The sequence below is a fragment of the Capronia coronata genome (genome assembly GCF_000585585.1).
Source record: "Capronia coronata CBS 617.96 chromosome Unknown acBCG-supercont1.3, whole genome shotgun sequence".
In the NCBI taxonomy this organism is placed as follows: Eukaryota; Fungi; Ascomycota; class Eurotiomycetes; order Chaetothyriales; family Herpotrichiellaceae; genus Capronia; species Capronia coronata.
The window spans coordinates 3459261-3473678 of NW_006912895.1; the positions used below are offsets into that span (position 1 = coordinate 3459261).

The following is a 14418-nucleotide window of genomic DNA, read 5'->3' on the forward strand; positions in this document are numbered from 1 at the left end:
TTACCCATAGCTAGTAGTAATGCCGTCGTCGGCAACATTGCATATCGACCGAGAGTAAAGCTTGGGAACTGCTGGTTTTGGCGTACAACACTGCGCTAACCCTCGGAGATTTGCGCGACTGCCTAAACGCTGGGCAATTCTTTCCCCATGATTCAGCGGAACGTTGACATCCAGCTTCCAGTACCACAGGTACACTGGCAGATCAGATCGGATATTGGTAATCCCTATTGCAAATTGCCGAATACCCCACGGGGAAGTGTCGAAGCACTCCAACTCGCTGAGACTTGACCCAGGTTGATTGCATGACCTGAAGATCTTTGATCACGATGGAGCTCAGAATGTGGCAGGACAAACAAGAGACTAGCTGAAACAGAAGAGAACGGAAGCTTTCCAACTTGTGATCTGTTATCTTCCATCTATGTCTCTGGTCCATATTCCTTTCTCGCCGTATTGCAAGTTTCGCTTTCCGACACCCCGTCATTTTACTGAAACAAACCCATGCCATGCGGACTTGGCCTACGCAGGACTAAATTCCTGTACATTTGGAGCAAGAAGAAGTTGTTGAATACGGGCATACTTCGATCTTCTCCTTCGTGGGAACCTCAACCAGTTTTCTCAGCCAGCAATTGCTCAACCTCCTTGAGAATGCCGATGCATTTTTCCTCTCTTAGTCTGCGACAGAGAAACTGCACACCAACTGGTGCGTCCTTGAAGACTGCCGGAGAGGTATCTGCAAGACTTCCATCAGCACACGCTATCATGATCGATTTAGAGCAGCCTCGGTTTTAGCAGCCGCAGCAACTCACAGAGAGACTTCATTTCTCGATCCCCAAGATCGTAAGGAAATCGGTCGGGCTCTACTCTTTCATATATCTCCCCGTCGTACCAATCCCGATCGGCAACGTCCAACTCTTGGTCAACGAATGTGACGGGTACGGCGCCAGCAACATAGTCTAGCATGTTGTACACAGTGGCGTATGAGTTGCTAATATACTTCCCATGTGGATTTGCTGGATGCGCGGTGGCAGGGGCGAGAATGGTATCAAGGCCGAACTCGATCCAGATGTCGTTGTATTCCGAGGCCAGCTGGCCACGCAGCAGGTGATTGTCAAAGACTTGCTCAGCTGTTAAGGCCGAGGCTGCAGATCCCACAGCAGTTCGCGGCACTACAGGCTCTCCTGAAGCATTGATATGTCGCATCACCGTCCGGCCTCCATCCTGGACGTTTGACAGCATCGTACAGCCGAGACTGCGGCGATGAAGGGGAAAGATTCGTTCTTTGGGAAGAGAGACGATCGTGTGTCCTGCTTTTGAGAGTGCCTCGACGACAATCTGGAGGGCACGCTTTCCAACAGTATCAGTGCTCGCTCCGCAAAGGCCAATGAAATATAAGTTGCCGTGAGCTCGATGACTAGGCATCAGGCGGTACATACTGTGACTGGAGGCGTCGGTTTGATGATCCCATCATCCCAAACAACCCCAACTTTCAGCTTTGTGGCAGACGGCCGCTGTGCTTGGACCGTATCCCACTTCATCGGCAGACAGCCGAAGGTATAATTCCAAGGCTCCGACGCCAACTGGGCTTGCATCCACAGTTCCAACCCTGACACAGTCTTTGCCAACGGTCCGATCCCGGCATTGACCGACTCGGAGCCACTCCTAGGGGCGGAAATGCCAGCTCCTGGAACCCTTTCTTTGGATGGTTTGAGTGTCCCTGTTGGATTTTGATAAGAGACAGGCTTTGTATGAACGGCTAAGGTTCCTCGCCGTTCAGGTCAAGGGAAGATACGCACAAAGGCCACAGAACGCGGCAGGCCACCGGAGGCTTCCTCCCCCATCTGTCCCGGAACCCAAAATGCTCCCTCCGGCTGCTACAAGGGCACCTTCACCTCCGCTTGAGCCCCCGGCCGAAAGTTCGGTATTGTGAGGATTCTTGACGGTGCCGAAAATGTTGTTGATTGACTCGACCGAGAGTAAAGCTTGGGAACTGCTGGTTTTGGCATACAACACTGCGCCGGCATTGAGCAAGGCTTGGGCCACACACGAGTTCTTGGAGGCACGATACGGCAGCCAGGAGACGAGTCCAGCATTGGAGTTAGCTCCCTCGACGTCGAAACAATCCTAAAGAAAAGGACAAGTTATTCTTCAGTCTAGTTATGAGTGAGGCCGGAATCTGATCGACAACTGAACACCCAGGACCGCCGTTAACGCACCTTTAATGACACTGGCAACCCATGGAGTATACCAATCACTCGACCTTCTCTCCGTTGATAATCATCCAACCATCTTGCCCTCTTGATGGCGGCATCGTACCACAGCTCAGTCAAACAGCTTGTAAACTGCTGTGCCAAGGAGGCACGTTTGCAGAAGGCTTCGGCTACCTGCACCGCCGAGTATCGCTTTGTCGCGATCCGCTTCAGCAGCACTGGTACGTTGACTATGGACGTGATCTCAATGTCGAGTTTCGTCAAAATGCCACTGTCCAGCAATGTTGGCCGTTCAGAGTAGGGACCATGTTCGCTATGCACTTGCTGCAGCAGCGCTTCGGGGAGACAAAAGGACGCCGGGATACTCTCGTCTAGCTGCTGGCGCTTCTCCTGAGCCGCTGCGCGCCAATCCGCGATGGTAAATGGAGGGCGGTTCGCCACAATCGACATGATTTCTTTGCCGGGAGATGATAGAGATGACTGGTTCGTTGGCTGTGTTTGGAATTCACTTCCTTTGTTACACGGCTTGGATAGTAACGCGAAACCTTGAGCCCAAAGAGATTATGTGCTGGCTGGTGACACCAGCGTCCTGGAGAGCATTCAATACGCGGTAGATCCCGGTGCGACCTTTGCGCCGCGGCCAAAACATTGATTATCATCGACCACGAGAAAAACCGCGGATCCCCGTGGACAAGAAGCAACCCACCACGACCAAGACAACAAACACCAAAAAGGGTGAAGTTACTTCTACCGACATGACGATTTTCTGTCTGATCATTCGCAGAGCTCTATGCGAAAGTCACCACAAAAAGCTTGTTTCGAGTCTATTCCGGAAAAGATCTCATCCCCAGCACTCTGACTTACGGAGCTCAACAAGCTCATCCTTGCCGCGGCCAACTTGGTCGTATCAAAACCGACGCTTTGGCTTTGCAGGAGATCATAATACAATTTGATTTGGCTGGTCCAGTATTCGATTTCAGTGTCGTTAGTTGATGTGACTAGAAGAGACATCATGAAACCACCAGCTATTGCGAAATTGTGGTTGGAGAGTTCTGGAAGCTTACATTAGCCGAGCTTGATATTGGGGAAAAGGGAAAGAGAGGAGGATGGCAGTGAAAATGGTTGCTTACGACTCCACCAAAAGACACGCAAACGGCGGACTGTCAATGTTTGAAGCAGCATTGTGACTTCGCCGAGAATGAGCCTCGCTCGGATGCGAAAGGGCTGATATTGGATGTCGGTTGGGTCCAGGCGTCTCAACATGGCCCGGTAAAGGGTAATTTTGACAGTGTGGAACGCAAGAAAGATTGTGCCTGCGACTTAGTCAGCAGTGTCCTGTTTTACTAGCAATTGCATTTGCAAGGTCAATTACCTGTTGGGTCGAGGAAACTATGAACGTCATAGATTGGCGTTAGATGTGTATTGTGGAAGGCTTCCAGACGCTGCTCAAACTGGTCCGAGAGTAGCTGGAGAAGATCTGAGGAGTACGATTGCAGCCTCGTATTCGCTCGTAGGGTGTAAAATGTCGCTAGGATGTCGGAAAGGATGGTGGTTAAGACTGCCATTCCGATGAACTGGCGAATACCGACCTCTGGCGGCTCGAGGTCCTCATAGTTGTACCTGGGAAAGTTGTCCATAGTCGGCAGAGGCACATTGTACTCTTCCTCGTTGATATACGACGGTCTGCCTAGGGTCAAAGCAGACCACTTGTCGACCATGTAGACCATCCACCACAGGCGGATGCGGCGACCTCGATCCTCGGGCGTGATATCCCACCCGGAGGGGTCCACATTGAGACCAATCTCTTGGCTCATACCGACGATCTGAAACAGACGACAATCAGCATGCGTGTTCGAACGTATAGACAACTACGCAGGGAGAGAAACATACACTTCCAACTTCTGACCACAGTCCCGGTGTGGGCGGTGCTCTAGGCACGAACAAGAGGGTTAGTTGTGGTTTGCGAAGAACGGGCAAGGATTGGACATCTCGCAGAGTCCAGGGAGAAATTACCTATGCTGTCTGGCGTTTCTTTGGACAAACAATAAGCTCGCCTCAAGGGTTTCTAGTTTTGGTTGACGAATTTCCCATGGCAAAGCCCGGTAAATCCAATCCAACACCTTAGTGTCCTCAGGCGCATGCTTCTGTAAGTAGAACGGCCCGGCAATCTCACAAACGGCAGCAAGCAAGATATCGCTGGGGCCTTCTTCGTCGAAACAAGACGGCTCGAGCAGGGGAAGGGAAATATGGATCTTTTCAAAAAAGGTTCTGATTAATTGCGCTTTTTCCTCGCCGATCAGATTCTTGACGTTTTGCTTGGGGTACACGCGATGCCGGACGTCTAGATGATAGTCGGGAATGACCTTAACGCTACTATCTCAGCGGCTGACCAGTTCGAAGAGGCAGGATAGCTGTTCTGGAAAGCGTGATCGGGCTCGATCGACACGGGACAAGACTGTAAGACTTACCGTGAAATGCGCTCCACCTTCTTGGTTACCGCCGCCCCCAACGCGCAAACAGGCCCAATGTGGCCGTTTGTAGTAATTCAAGTCGTTGAAAGAACAATGTCGCAAAAGGAAGGAATCTTGATCACCACTCGACCCGACAATGAATGAAATCCATTTATTGGGTACAGGTGGTCGATTTCGTGGCGAAACGATCGACTTCGCAACGTCAACCGCCGAAAGTCGTCCATGGGCGGAATGAGAATGTAAATTAGGAGATTCGGGCATAGACTGTGGCGAAATGGTATCGGTCGCTGGTAACTCGGAACCTGAACGTACGGTGTCGATGCTCATAGGAGAGTTGGTGTCGACCGTCGCGGTGCTGTCCTTGATCCGTCCAGCACGGCCCTTTCGAGGATTTGGCTCACTGTCGAATTGACAGCTTTCGGATCGTATCCGACATAAGGCACAGTCACTGTGGCCGGCCTCACGTACACAGCAGATCTTGCGTCGACGACATGCATCGCACCTAAGAGCAGCGTGTCAACACGGGTGTGGGAGCAAAAGGTAAGATGTCGGGACTCTGCTGGGCTCACGGTCTTTGTTTTCGCGACTTATACTGTCTTCCTCCTCTCGTATCCATCGTGTATGACCTTTGGAGATGGAGATATGAGATGACCTACTCTGTGTCAAGACGTAAGCAGACGTACACATGAGTAGAAGTGATATCGAGAGATAACGGAATGTTGTGCACTTTACGAATCTTGCAGCACGATAAGTTAGTCTCTCATGGTTATCAAGATAAACAAGCCCCGTCATTTGGGCAGTTTGATTGGATGATATGACATTCACTCCACTAACAACGACTAGGGTGATCAGGAGAAACTCTCCCCCGCTTTCTCCAAACAAATGAAGGTGTTGGAACCACTATTGTCCTCTCATGGCTGCGTTTGCCATCTTTCTAATCTTCCTCTGACCTTCGGTAAGTCCTGGCTCATTTTCATCAAAATCAGCCAATCCTAGCGCCTGCTTCCCTCTCAGAGTCAAGATATTCTGTTCACGCGCACCATGATCTTCATGTTCGCGCTCGATTTCATATGGCCCACCAAAATCTCTGTAGTAATCCGGAGGGGGCACAACTTCACGAAATGCATTGCGGTGGTTGAGCATGTTCTGGATGTTGTATTCGCAAAGCGGTACATTGGGGATATACATCACCTAGACGAGGGGTCAATAAGGAATTATCAAGAGGATGTGGGTTCGTACACTCGAATCATTAATTCCGTTGTTCTCATCCTCAACCTCATGCAAGACATCGGCATGCCAAAAGACGAAATCACCTAACACGTCAGTCGAATAAAAAGCTAGGTGTGGGTGAAACACATACCAGGTTTGACTCGAGGAATACTGATAATGGCTCGGGCGTGGTCGAGATGAGGATGATATTTCGGGCTGGCATAGATTTGTCCCTTTGTTGGTATGGATCCTGGAAAGGTCGGTTGTGACACGTCGAGTTTCTCGTCAAGGAAGAATGGGCGAAGCATGATATACGCTGTGCTGAGTTTCAGGCTCGGCAAGACGCGCAGAGTGCCTTCACCGGGAGCACAGTCCGACATACCGAGCCAGCCTTGGAAGGATCTGAAGCCAGAACAGCTGCCGATACCACGGTAGAGTGCGACTTTGGCATCGCCGCGCGGGTCCATCTGCCAAGGGTCGTGCTCCTCCCACTTGCCTTCCAAGATCTTTTGGTAGCAGGACCGGTAGGCTGGGTCCTCCCATCGCTCAGTGGAGCTCGAGTCCAGGTGGGCTTTTAGGCTGTACGCTTTGTCGCCGGCCTTGCGAATGCGAAAACGGTCACAGTATGCCACCTGAGACGACATGTCGATGGGAAGGGTGTCATCATCGACATGCCACAGTTGGCTGGTCACATCCATGGCTTTGAGGATGTCGGGATGGGACCGGGCCTGTACCTGCGGCCTGGTCCAGTACAGCAACCATGTCGTGGGATCCGACAGTGGACGCCCTCCTACAGCAGAGTGTCGCTTTGTGTAGTCCCTCAGCTCCTCTTTCCAGGCAAGTGCTTGTTCTTCCGATACAAGACCACGGAATATCAAACAACCAGTATGTCGAACTCGTTCGGCGAGTTCATCTGGGATTCGACCTCCTACGAGAAATTAGGTCTGATCAAGTCTCGCAATGCCATGGCCACATCAATATCCACACTTCACTTACCATTAGCAACGACTTCTGACCACGCAATCTCTGGTACAGCGGATTGTTGAGCTTTGCTGATTCTCTCCACCTCATCGGCCAAAGCGGCCTTCAAGCGAACATAGGATGCGGACACGGCCTCTTCAAGCTCGGGCTTGATGATCTCCCTCTTCAGCTCGGCAAAGCGTTGTTCAAGTACGGGTGGTCCATCAGCTTGGTAAATCGACTTCGGCGCTGCAGGAGGCACCGAAGCCAAAGAAGCCAAAGGTGAGGCGGTCACGGTAGAAGTAGTCGTCACAGACATGAGGGGCTTCTGTTCCTTTTCTTTGGGTAAAGCTGAGAAGATATTTCCCTGCAGAAGTCGAGGGGCACCAAAGATGGTAGATGCCAGCCCGCAGATGACACAAGTTTCCGTATCACGTCGTTCTTCCAGGATCGCTTCTGAACTGCCGAATCATTTACATTCTAACACCAGAAGACTAATTTATAAGCTATTAGCGATCACAATCATCGGTCCAGCGCCTGATACTTGTTCTAAGGACATCAGCGGGCACAAAATGCTAGGAAGATTGCGGGCTTTGCGACTTCTTGATTTCTTGGCCGCGGGTCGAAGGCGACTGGAGCTCGAAGCTTGGCCGCGGCGCAAACACTCCCAACATTCCCACCTTGCCCATGGGGCAAACATATTCTTCAACGGCCACTTGGACGACGATCGACAGACCCGATGATTTTTGCAGGACTACTAATGCGTGTCTTATCAGTGGCTGACCTGTCACATACCTGATACAGGCAAGGGTGTCTAAAAGACCGCTTTCAAGAGAGGCTCTTGTCTGGCTTCACCCCCATCTCCTATCAGTAATGCTGCAACAGACGTTAGCTGCGCGCAAGTCCAGAAGGCTGTGGCCAGCTGCTGTTCTTATCTTTCAACGTTCATAAGGTCGACGGTCGACCTGAGCGTGAGGAAAAGGCATAAGAGCCTTCGTTCACCCCTCGATCCTCCCGAAAAGTGCATCAACCGACAGTGGCCAAGTCTTCAGTACAAGGCTGGATCGATCGACTATCATCTTTGAGAATATATACATTGTCAAGAATCGGAGCATACAACTGTCATGATGGCGCTCCGCGACAAGGTCAAAGCCAGTGCTCTCTACCGGGAGCTGACGCCCCGTCTGTTCGCGTTGTTCATGTTCATCTCTGTAAGTGATCACTGACCCATTATGAGCATCATTCAGCTAACGGGAATGAACAGATTGGTGCAATCGTGGGTAGATCATATATGCGACAGTCTGAGACCATGTTGACACGCAGCAGAACTTTGGCATTGACAATGGCTGGTGGGCAGCGGTCATCACCATCGACGACTTCATCGAAACTTTTGGTCGTTGGGATCCTGTAAAACAAAAATATACGCTCCCATCTTCCTGGCTCTCCGCTGGCAGTGGCACAGCCAACGCTGGCATGGCACTCGGTGCTTTCGCAGCTGGTCCTATCATCAAGAAACTTGGTCGACGGTTGTCAGTCGTCGTGATTGTCGCTATTGCCCTGCTCGGGATGATCCTCCAAATTTCCATCCACAGCTACTGGGGTATCATGGCTGGTCGCACCATCAATTCCTTCTCGATGGTATGTACCTCGCTGCTGCTTTTAGGTTGCCGGGCTTATTCGAGAACAGGGTATTGAGATCAACAATGTCCCGATGTACATGTCGGAGCTCTCGCCACCAGCCATCCGTGGTTCACTCGTGAATCTCTTTTCGTGGTGGGAAATGATTGGTGTCCTGATTGCCAAGGGCATTTGCCACAACACTATGCGCACATATGCGAACAGTGCTTGGTCGTGGAGAACTGGTAAGAAGTTTTGCGCCATTGATGGGGCCATACTGATTGCGTGATAGTCCTTGTTTTCCAGATGATAGTTCCAGTGATCATGCTGTGTGCTTTGTGGCTGGTGCCCGAATCTCCCCGCTGGTTGATCCAACGCAACCGTCACGAGGAAGCCGAAAAGGCTCTGGCATACATTCGAAAGGGTGTTGCCACAGACGAGGAGGTTCACGAAGAACTGGTCCTGACCCAGCAGGCTGTCGCTGAACAGGAAGAATTGCACAAGGCAACCAGCTACCTCGACTGCTTCAAGGGCAGTAACGGCCGTCGGTTGATGATTGCCACCGGTGTTCAGGTCTTGCAGCAACTATCAGGCAACGCATTCATGACATCGTACAGTGTTATTTTCTTCGCGCAAGTTGGCCTTACCGACCCTTTGGGCAGTGCAATGGCTCGGAACGCAATGGCCATCGGTGGATCCATGTTTGCTTTCTACCTTGCCGATAAGGTCGGTCGTCGCCCATTACTCATTGTCTCTGCTGTCGGCATGTGGATTGCGCTGTGGGTGGTTGCGGGTGTTGCCGGCTATACGACACCATCAGGCGGAATGGCCCAATTCCTTTTGGCTCTCATGCTGATTTGGTCCTTTTTCGGCAATCTTGGCTGGGGCTCCTGTGTCTGGATTGTCACGGCAGAGGTTCCTACGAACAGTCTACGTGAGAAGACAATCAGTCTGGCCTCGACTTTCAGCTTCATCGCCGTCCTCCTTGTCAGCTACATCAACCCATATGTCCAAGGGAGCCCCGGAAACCTGGATGCAAAGGTCGGCTTCATCTATGGCTCCTTTTCGCTATTGGCCATATTCTTTGTCTACTTCTGTGTGCCCGAGTGTGCCAACCGCAGCTTGGAAGAACTGGATGAGATGTTCCAGAACAACGTTCCTGCATGGAAATTCAAGGGCTATGTTTGTCACGGCATTGGGGCTAGACTCACCGAAGTTCAGGACCACAATGCTGCAGGACTCAAGACGATCGAGGGCAAGGCTGTCACCATTACTGAGACTGAGCTTGAGAACCAGAGCGAGAAAAAGGCTTAAGTGGCTGTCTTGGCTCCTTGGATCCTTGGCTCCTTGATATAGTTCTTCTGTCTGACGCGAAGAGATGGGCACCACTGCTGACGTGATGTGATGTTCTTTATCAATTCTAGAGGGAGCGGGTACTGGCACTCGGCAAAGAGGGCACTCAGTTTCTCTACGAAGTGGAATCACAGACGCAATTCTAGCCTCGACGCCTATATCTGGCTATTGGTTATCTTCATATCTCCATTTCCAACTTCATCTCCCATTCTCCCGCCTTCTTCCATCCTAACTTGCAAAAATTACCTCTCATAATAAGACAGACCTAAATAACTGCTACCAGAGAGATACATAAGTACCAATACGCCGCCACAGAGGACGACTATAATAGTCATCCAGTATGCGAAACTCGTCGACACTGATCACGTGGCGACCTCTGACCAGATCGGCTGTGGCGGGATCTTGCCATTTGGTGCGCATCAGAATCTTGTAGGCCAGGGTGAAGACGACGATGACGATCAGTCCGATGGTGTATTGGAAAAAGTTATTGGCTGTGAAGCTGGCACCCTGTGTGCAAAGGAGAAGACACGTAAGTCAGCAAATATAATAGGGGCAGATGGTCAAAAGGATGGAGAGAGAACTTACAATTGGTGAGATAGATAGATACAACAAACAAATAAGCAGCATAAGCGAGATGACCATCAAGTAAGCTGGAGCCAGAGGCCAAAGGGTTGATTCCCAGCCGTAGGTCTGGTTAAAGATCTTGTCATTCTGCGCACGCAGAGCTTGTCGGAAGCGGAAGTTGGTAAAAGCGATGATGGCCCAGTTGCAGAAGAATGATGCACTGGTAATGGAGATGAACCAGTTCAACGCTGTCAATCCACCTCCTTATTTTGTTATAAGGCACGGGCGGTTAGCTTCCTACCAAGATTGAAATAAGGAAAAAGGAAAAAAATGATTTTTGACCTTGCAGTAGACAGGTTTCGTATTGCGCAATACTCGGCCATCATTTACCGTACGGGTTGACTGAGAGAGGGGGACAGGAGAGAAGAACAAGACTCACCACTAAGACTCATATAACTGAAGACGACAGCCACGACAGAGGTAATTGCCAGGGCCCATCTGGGCTGACCACGAGAATCACACTTTCCCAAGTATGATGGAATCAGGCCCTGAAGAGCCATAGTGCGGATCATGCGAGATGGCAGATAAATAGATTCTAGAGCGATTGCGACGATTCCGATGATCATGCAGGCGTTGATTAGGTCCGGGAGACCCTTGATGCCAGCCTCGTTGACCGAGATGACAAAGGGCGAAGCCGCCGCACCTGATCCGCCGAGCAGGCGAGGGTCACCGCTGGGGACGAGCAAGCCGATAAAGATCACACACGTCATGTACATGAACCCAGTGCGCATGGGCACCAGATTCGATGCGTGCGCCATAGAGAATCGCGGCGACTTGGCTTCACCGCCCATGACGCCGATGAAGACTTGGTCCCCTACGGCCCAGATGGCTAGGATGGCGCAATTTGCGAACCCCTGTTCGTGAGTGGAGATATTATGAGTCTCTGTCTGTCCTAAGGAAAGAAAAAACGGGAGAAGAGTGCTCAAACTCACCGCGAAACCGTTTTGAAAGGCCATTCCATGGGTCCAGTAGCTGCCGTGATGCACAGATCCAGTCGGCCCTGCACCACCGATGAGAGCCAACGAGAGCACGACGATGAGCAGGAAGAGGATAATTTTGACCATGGACCCGAAGGTTTGTACCCACGCAAATGCCTTGTTAGGCAGCACGAACACGATGAGGCAAATCACCAAAAAGATGGTTACTATAATTGTCAGATCGATAAAGGCAGGCTTCAGAGATGGGAAAGGGTCGCAGAACATACTTAGAGCAGCTTGTGGCACTACTCCTTCAGCCCAATAGTTCACCAAGACAACGAAGAATCCGGCTTCGGATGCAACCACTGAAGTCCAACCTGTTCGGAGTTTGGATCAATATCCCGTAAAAGATGGAACGGTCAGAAGAGAGGAGAGGAAAGGGGTTCGACTCACCCAGCCATTCAGCAAACCCCGCCCCAAAGGCCAGAGCAGGGTCAACCCATCGACCGGCAAAATCGACAAAGTTGCCAGAGGTGGGAAAGGCGATTGTCATTTCGCCCAAGCTCTGGAGATTGGCCCACACACCGCTGCACACCATCAAGTATGCCAAAAACATAGTGCCCGGCCCCCCAGTTGCCAATGCTTTGCCAGTGGCGATGAAGAGTCCACTTCCGACATTTGATCCCAAAGAGATGATCTTGGTAAGGCGGTTAGCAAGTGATAGATGACACGACAGCGCCAAAGGACGAACCATAACATACATGAATTTGTCGTGGTGTAAAATCACGATGAAGTTCTCCGAAGCTGTTCTCGAGAGAAGCAGTTTCACCCTGGTCAAAAGAGCTGGGCGTGCGGTCCAAAGTCACCATGTCCTGCCCGACGCCGCCCTTTTTCTCTCCAGAGTCAATTACCATGCCAGACATGGTTGCTGCTATTGGTGTTGATGGTGGTACAGGCCTTTGTCTTGAGTGTAGATGGTGGATATCAAGTCGAATAGAACTTCAAAGGCATCGATGCAGCGAGTGAGGTGAGGTTTTATGTCTTTATCCATATCGCCATTGCAAGGACTCATTTGATATCTCCTTTCCATCAGGACGAATAGAGACCGTTTCTTCGTATCTCTGGCCGATAGGATCGAACTGGATAAACATCGATGTGATATGATAAACACTTTGATATGATAAGGTATCGACCCCTGCGGGCTCCACATGGCCTCCTAAAGAGTAACACACGAACCCGGGGAATTCCCGGATCCTGACTTGTCGAAGGCCGGCTGGATATACGAATAGATATTCGAGGATTTGTCACATTTGGTGGTTCAAGTCCTTACGGAGAAGGCAAACTCGCGAATTCCAAGGTTGGTTTACTCCTAACGGCCTGCCTACCCGAACAACAAATGGCTGTCGGCGAGATTTTCAAGGTATTCGCACCAAGGTAGGCCATGAATCTCTTCGAATCTATGGCTTCAAGACCGGCGATAAACGTTAGGTGGCACAGATATGCAGATAGGCTGTTATCAAAAGGGTAACAATCGGCCGCGCGATCCCAAGAACGTTAGGACCGAAGTCTGGGCTTATCGGCACGAGGAAAGTGGTCGCCGAGATCCGTCTGGGCAATGATAAGTCAGCCCTATTCCAAGGGATTATAACATGATTGTAAGCTGTGCTATACCTCTACGTTGGTCTTGTACAGTTCAACCAAGTCTTCTTTGCCGTAACCATGGCTATTAAGATCCCAACGGTGCAGCGAATCGACCGATGCGATGTGGGCGGTATCCTTCATGCCATTACCCAAGATGGATGTTGTATCGTGAAGAACTTCACAGATGCAGCTACAGTTGCACAGGTCAATGCTGAGACGCGGCCCTACCTTGAAGCCGACGTTCCTTGGAAGGTAAGCTCTTAGCGGCTCTCCTCTTAGGTCTCACGAAATTCACATTACATTAGGGGGACTTGTTTCCGCCAGAAACTCGGCGGTGTTCAAACCTGGCTGGGCGCAGCAGAACCGTACGAGAGAAATGGCTGGTCGACCCCTTGATTCGGGCCTGTAATGCCAAATTCGTGGACAAGACCACCTCCAACTTCTATGGTGAGACCAAGCACACATACACCAGCGAGGCTGTCTGCTCCATCGCAGTCACGTTCGACATTGGACCGGGTGGGAAGGCACAGCGTCTGCATCGTGACGACAAAAACTACCACGTCCACCACCCGGACCAGACACAGACAGGCTACCAGATCGGTACCGATGTGGAAATGGCTTTCTTGGTCGCAGGGGTCAAGACCACCATCGAGAACGGGGCCACTCTGGCCATTCCGGGAAGCCATCTCTGGGGATCTGACCGGGCTCCAAAGGTGGAGGAAGCTACCTATGCTGAAATGGAAGCCGGCGACTGTTGGATCATGCTCGGTGGCCTTTACCACGCGGGAGGAGCGAATATAACTAACAATGAGAGGCGAATTGTCCACGGGCTCTTCTTTACCAGAGGCTTCTTGCGGCAGGAGGAGAATATCTATCTGGCAAACTCAGCTGATGACGTTCTATCTTGGAGTGACGCCGCCCAAAAAGCGCTGGGTTATACTCTGTCCAGTCCCAATATTGGTTTCGTCGAGTTCAAGACTCCTCTACAATATTTGCACGGTGTGCCAGCTGACGCCTTGGGTGACTTTGATCCTTCTCAAGAGAAACGAAATTAGCCCTGCGAGTTGTATGGCTGTGATGAGGTCCTGTAACTCAAGATATATGTAGGACTGTAATGCCCGCACGGAGAACTGGATGTGGCGTCAATTTCAGGTCGTGTTCGAGAACCCTATTTGTATTCGACCGTGTCACCCTATCTGTATTCGACCGTGTCACCCTATCTATATTCGACCGTGTCACCCTCCAGACATTATAACATGGCGAATCGCGTGGTGTTTCGGCCGGCCGCCCTCCGTTAGAATCTGGAGAAACGCGTGTTGTTTCCACGGATTAATGGTTCTTCCGCTCACACGTGACATTTCCTCCCATCAAAACATACATGTGTTTCATTGGTCCGAATTCGAGCTATGGGGATTAGAT

At 51.0% G+C, this 14418-nt stretch overlaps 6 protein-coding genes across 6 annotated transcripts; 2 read left to right on the forward strand and 4 right to left on the reverse strand.

Annotated features, from left to right (window-relative positions):
• Positions 1–602: 602 nt before the first annotated feature.
• Positions 603–2657, reverse strand: A1O1_04559 (uncharacterized protein; the record flags this gene model as incomplete). The annotated part of the gene is made up of 5 exons (XM_007725451.1): positions 603–730; positions 807–1344; positions 1434–1714; positions 1794–2121; positions 2214–2657. 5 exons carry the CDS (start codon positions 2655–2657, stop codon positions 603–605), a joined length of 1719 nt encoding a protein of 572 aa, XP_007723641.1.
• Positions 2658–2981: 324 nt separating this feature from the next.
• A1O1_04560 (uncharacterized protein) lies at positions 2982–4021 on the reverse strand (the record flags this gene model as incomplete). Its single annotated transcript, XM_007725452.1, has 3 exons — positions 2982–3259; positions 3338–3520; positions 3580–4021. 3 exons carry the CDS (start codon positions 4019–4021, stop codon positions 2982–2984), a joined length of 903 nt encoding a protein of 300 aa, XP_007723642.1.
• Positions 4022–5578: 1557 nt separating this feature from the next.
• On the reverse strand, positions 5579–7166 carry A1O1_04561 (uncharacterized protein; the record flags this gene model as incomplete). Its single annotated transcript, XM_007725453.1, has 4 exons — positions 5579–5869; positions 5918–5991; positions 6039–6815; positions 6884–7166. The coding sequence occupies 4 exons, from the start codon at positions 7164–7166 to the stop codon at positions 5579–5581; spliced, it is 1425 nt and encodes a 474-aa protein (XP_007723643.1).
• Positions 7167–7974: 808 nt separating this feature from the next.
• A1O1_04562 (uncharacterized protein) lies at positions 7975–9778 on the forward strand (the record flags this gene model as incomplete). Its single annotated transcript, XM_007725454.1, has 5 exons — positions 7975–8058; positions 8112–8123; positions 8174–8485; positions 8535–8709; positions 8757–9778. The coding sequence occupies 5 exons, from the start codon at positions 7975–7977 to the stop codon at positions 9776–9778; spliced, it is 1605 nt and encodes a 534-aa protein (XP_007723644.1).
• A 315-nt stretch (positions 9779–10093) lies between these two features.
• Positions 10094–12281, reverse strand: A1O1_04563 (uncharacterized protein; the record flags this gene model as incomplete). Its single annotated transcript, XM_007725455.1, has 7 exons — positions 10094–10324; positions 10403–10644; positions 10821–11295; positions 11374–11585; positions 11646–11735; positions 11812–12055; positions 12120–12281. The coding sequence occupies 7 exons, from the start codon at positions 12279–12281 to the stop codon at positions 10094–10096; spliced, it is 1656 nt and encodes a 551-aa protein (XP_007723645.1).
• Positions 12282–13077: 796 nt separating this feature from the next.
• Positions 13078–14054, forward strand: A1O1_04564 (uncharacterized protein; the record flags this gene model as incomplete). Its single annotated transcript, XM_007725456.1, has 2 exons — positions 13078–13251; positions 13305–14054. 2 exons carry the CDS (start codon positions 13078–13080, stop codon positions 14052–14054), a joined length of 924 nt encoding a protein of 307 aa, XP_007723646.1.
• Positions 14055–14418: the final 364 nt, after the last annotated feature.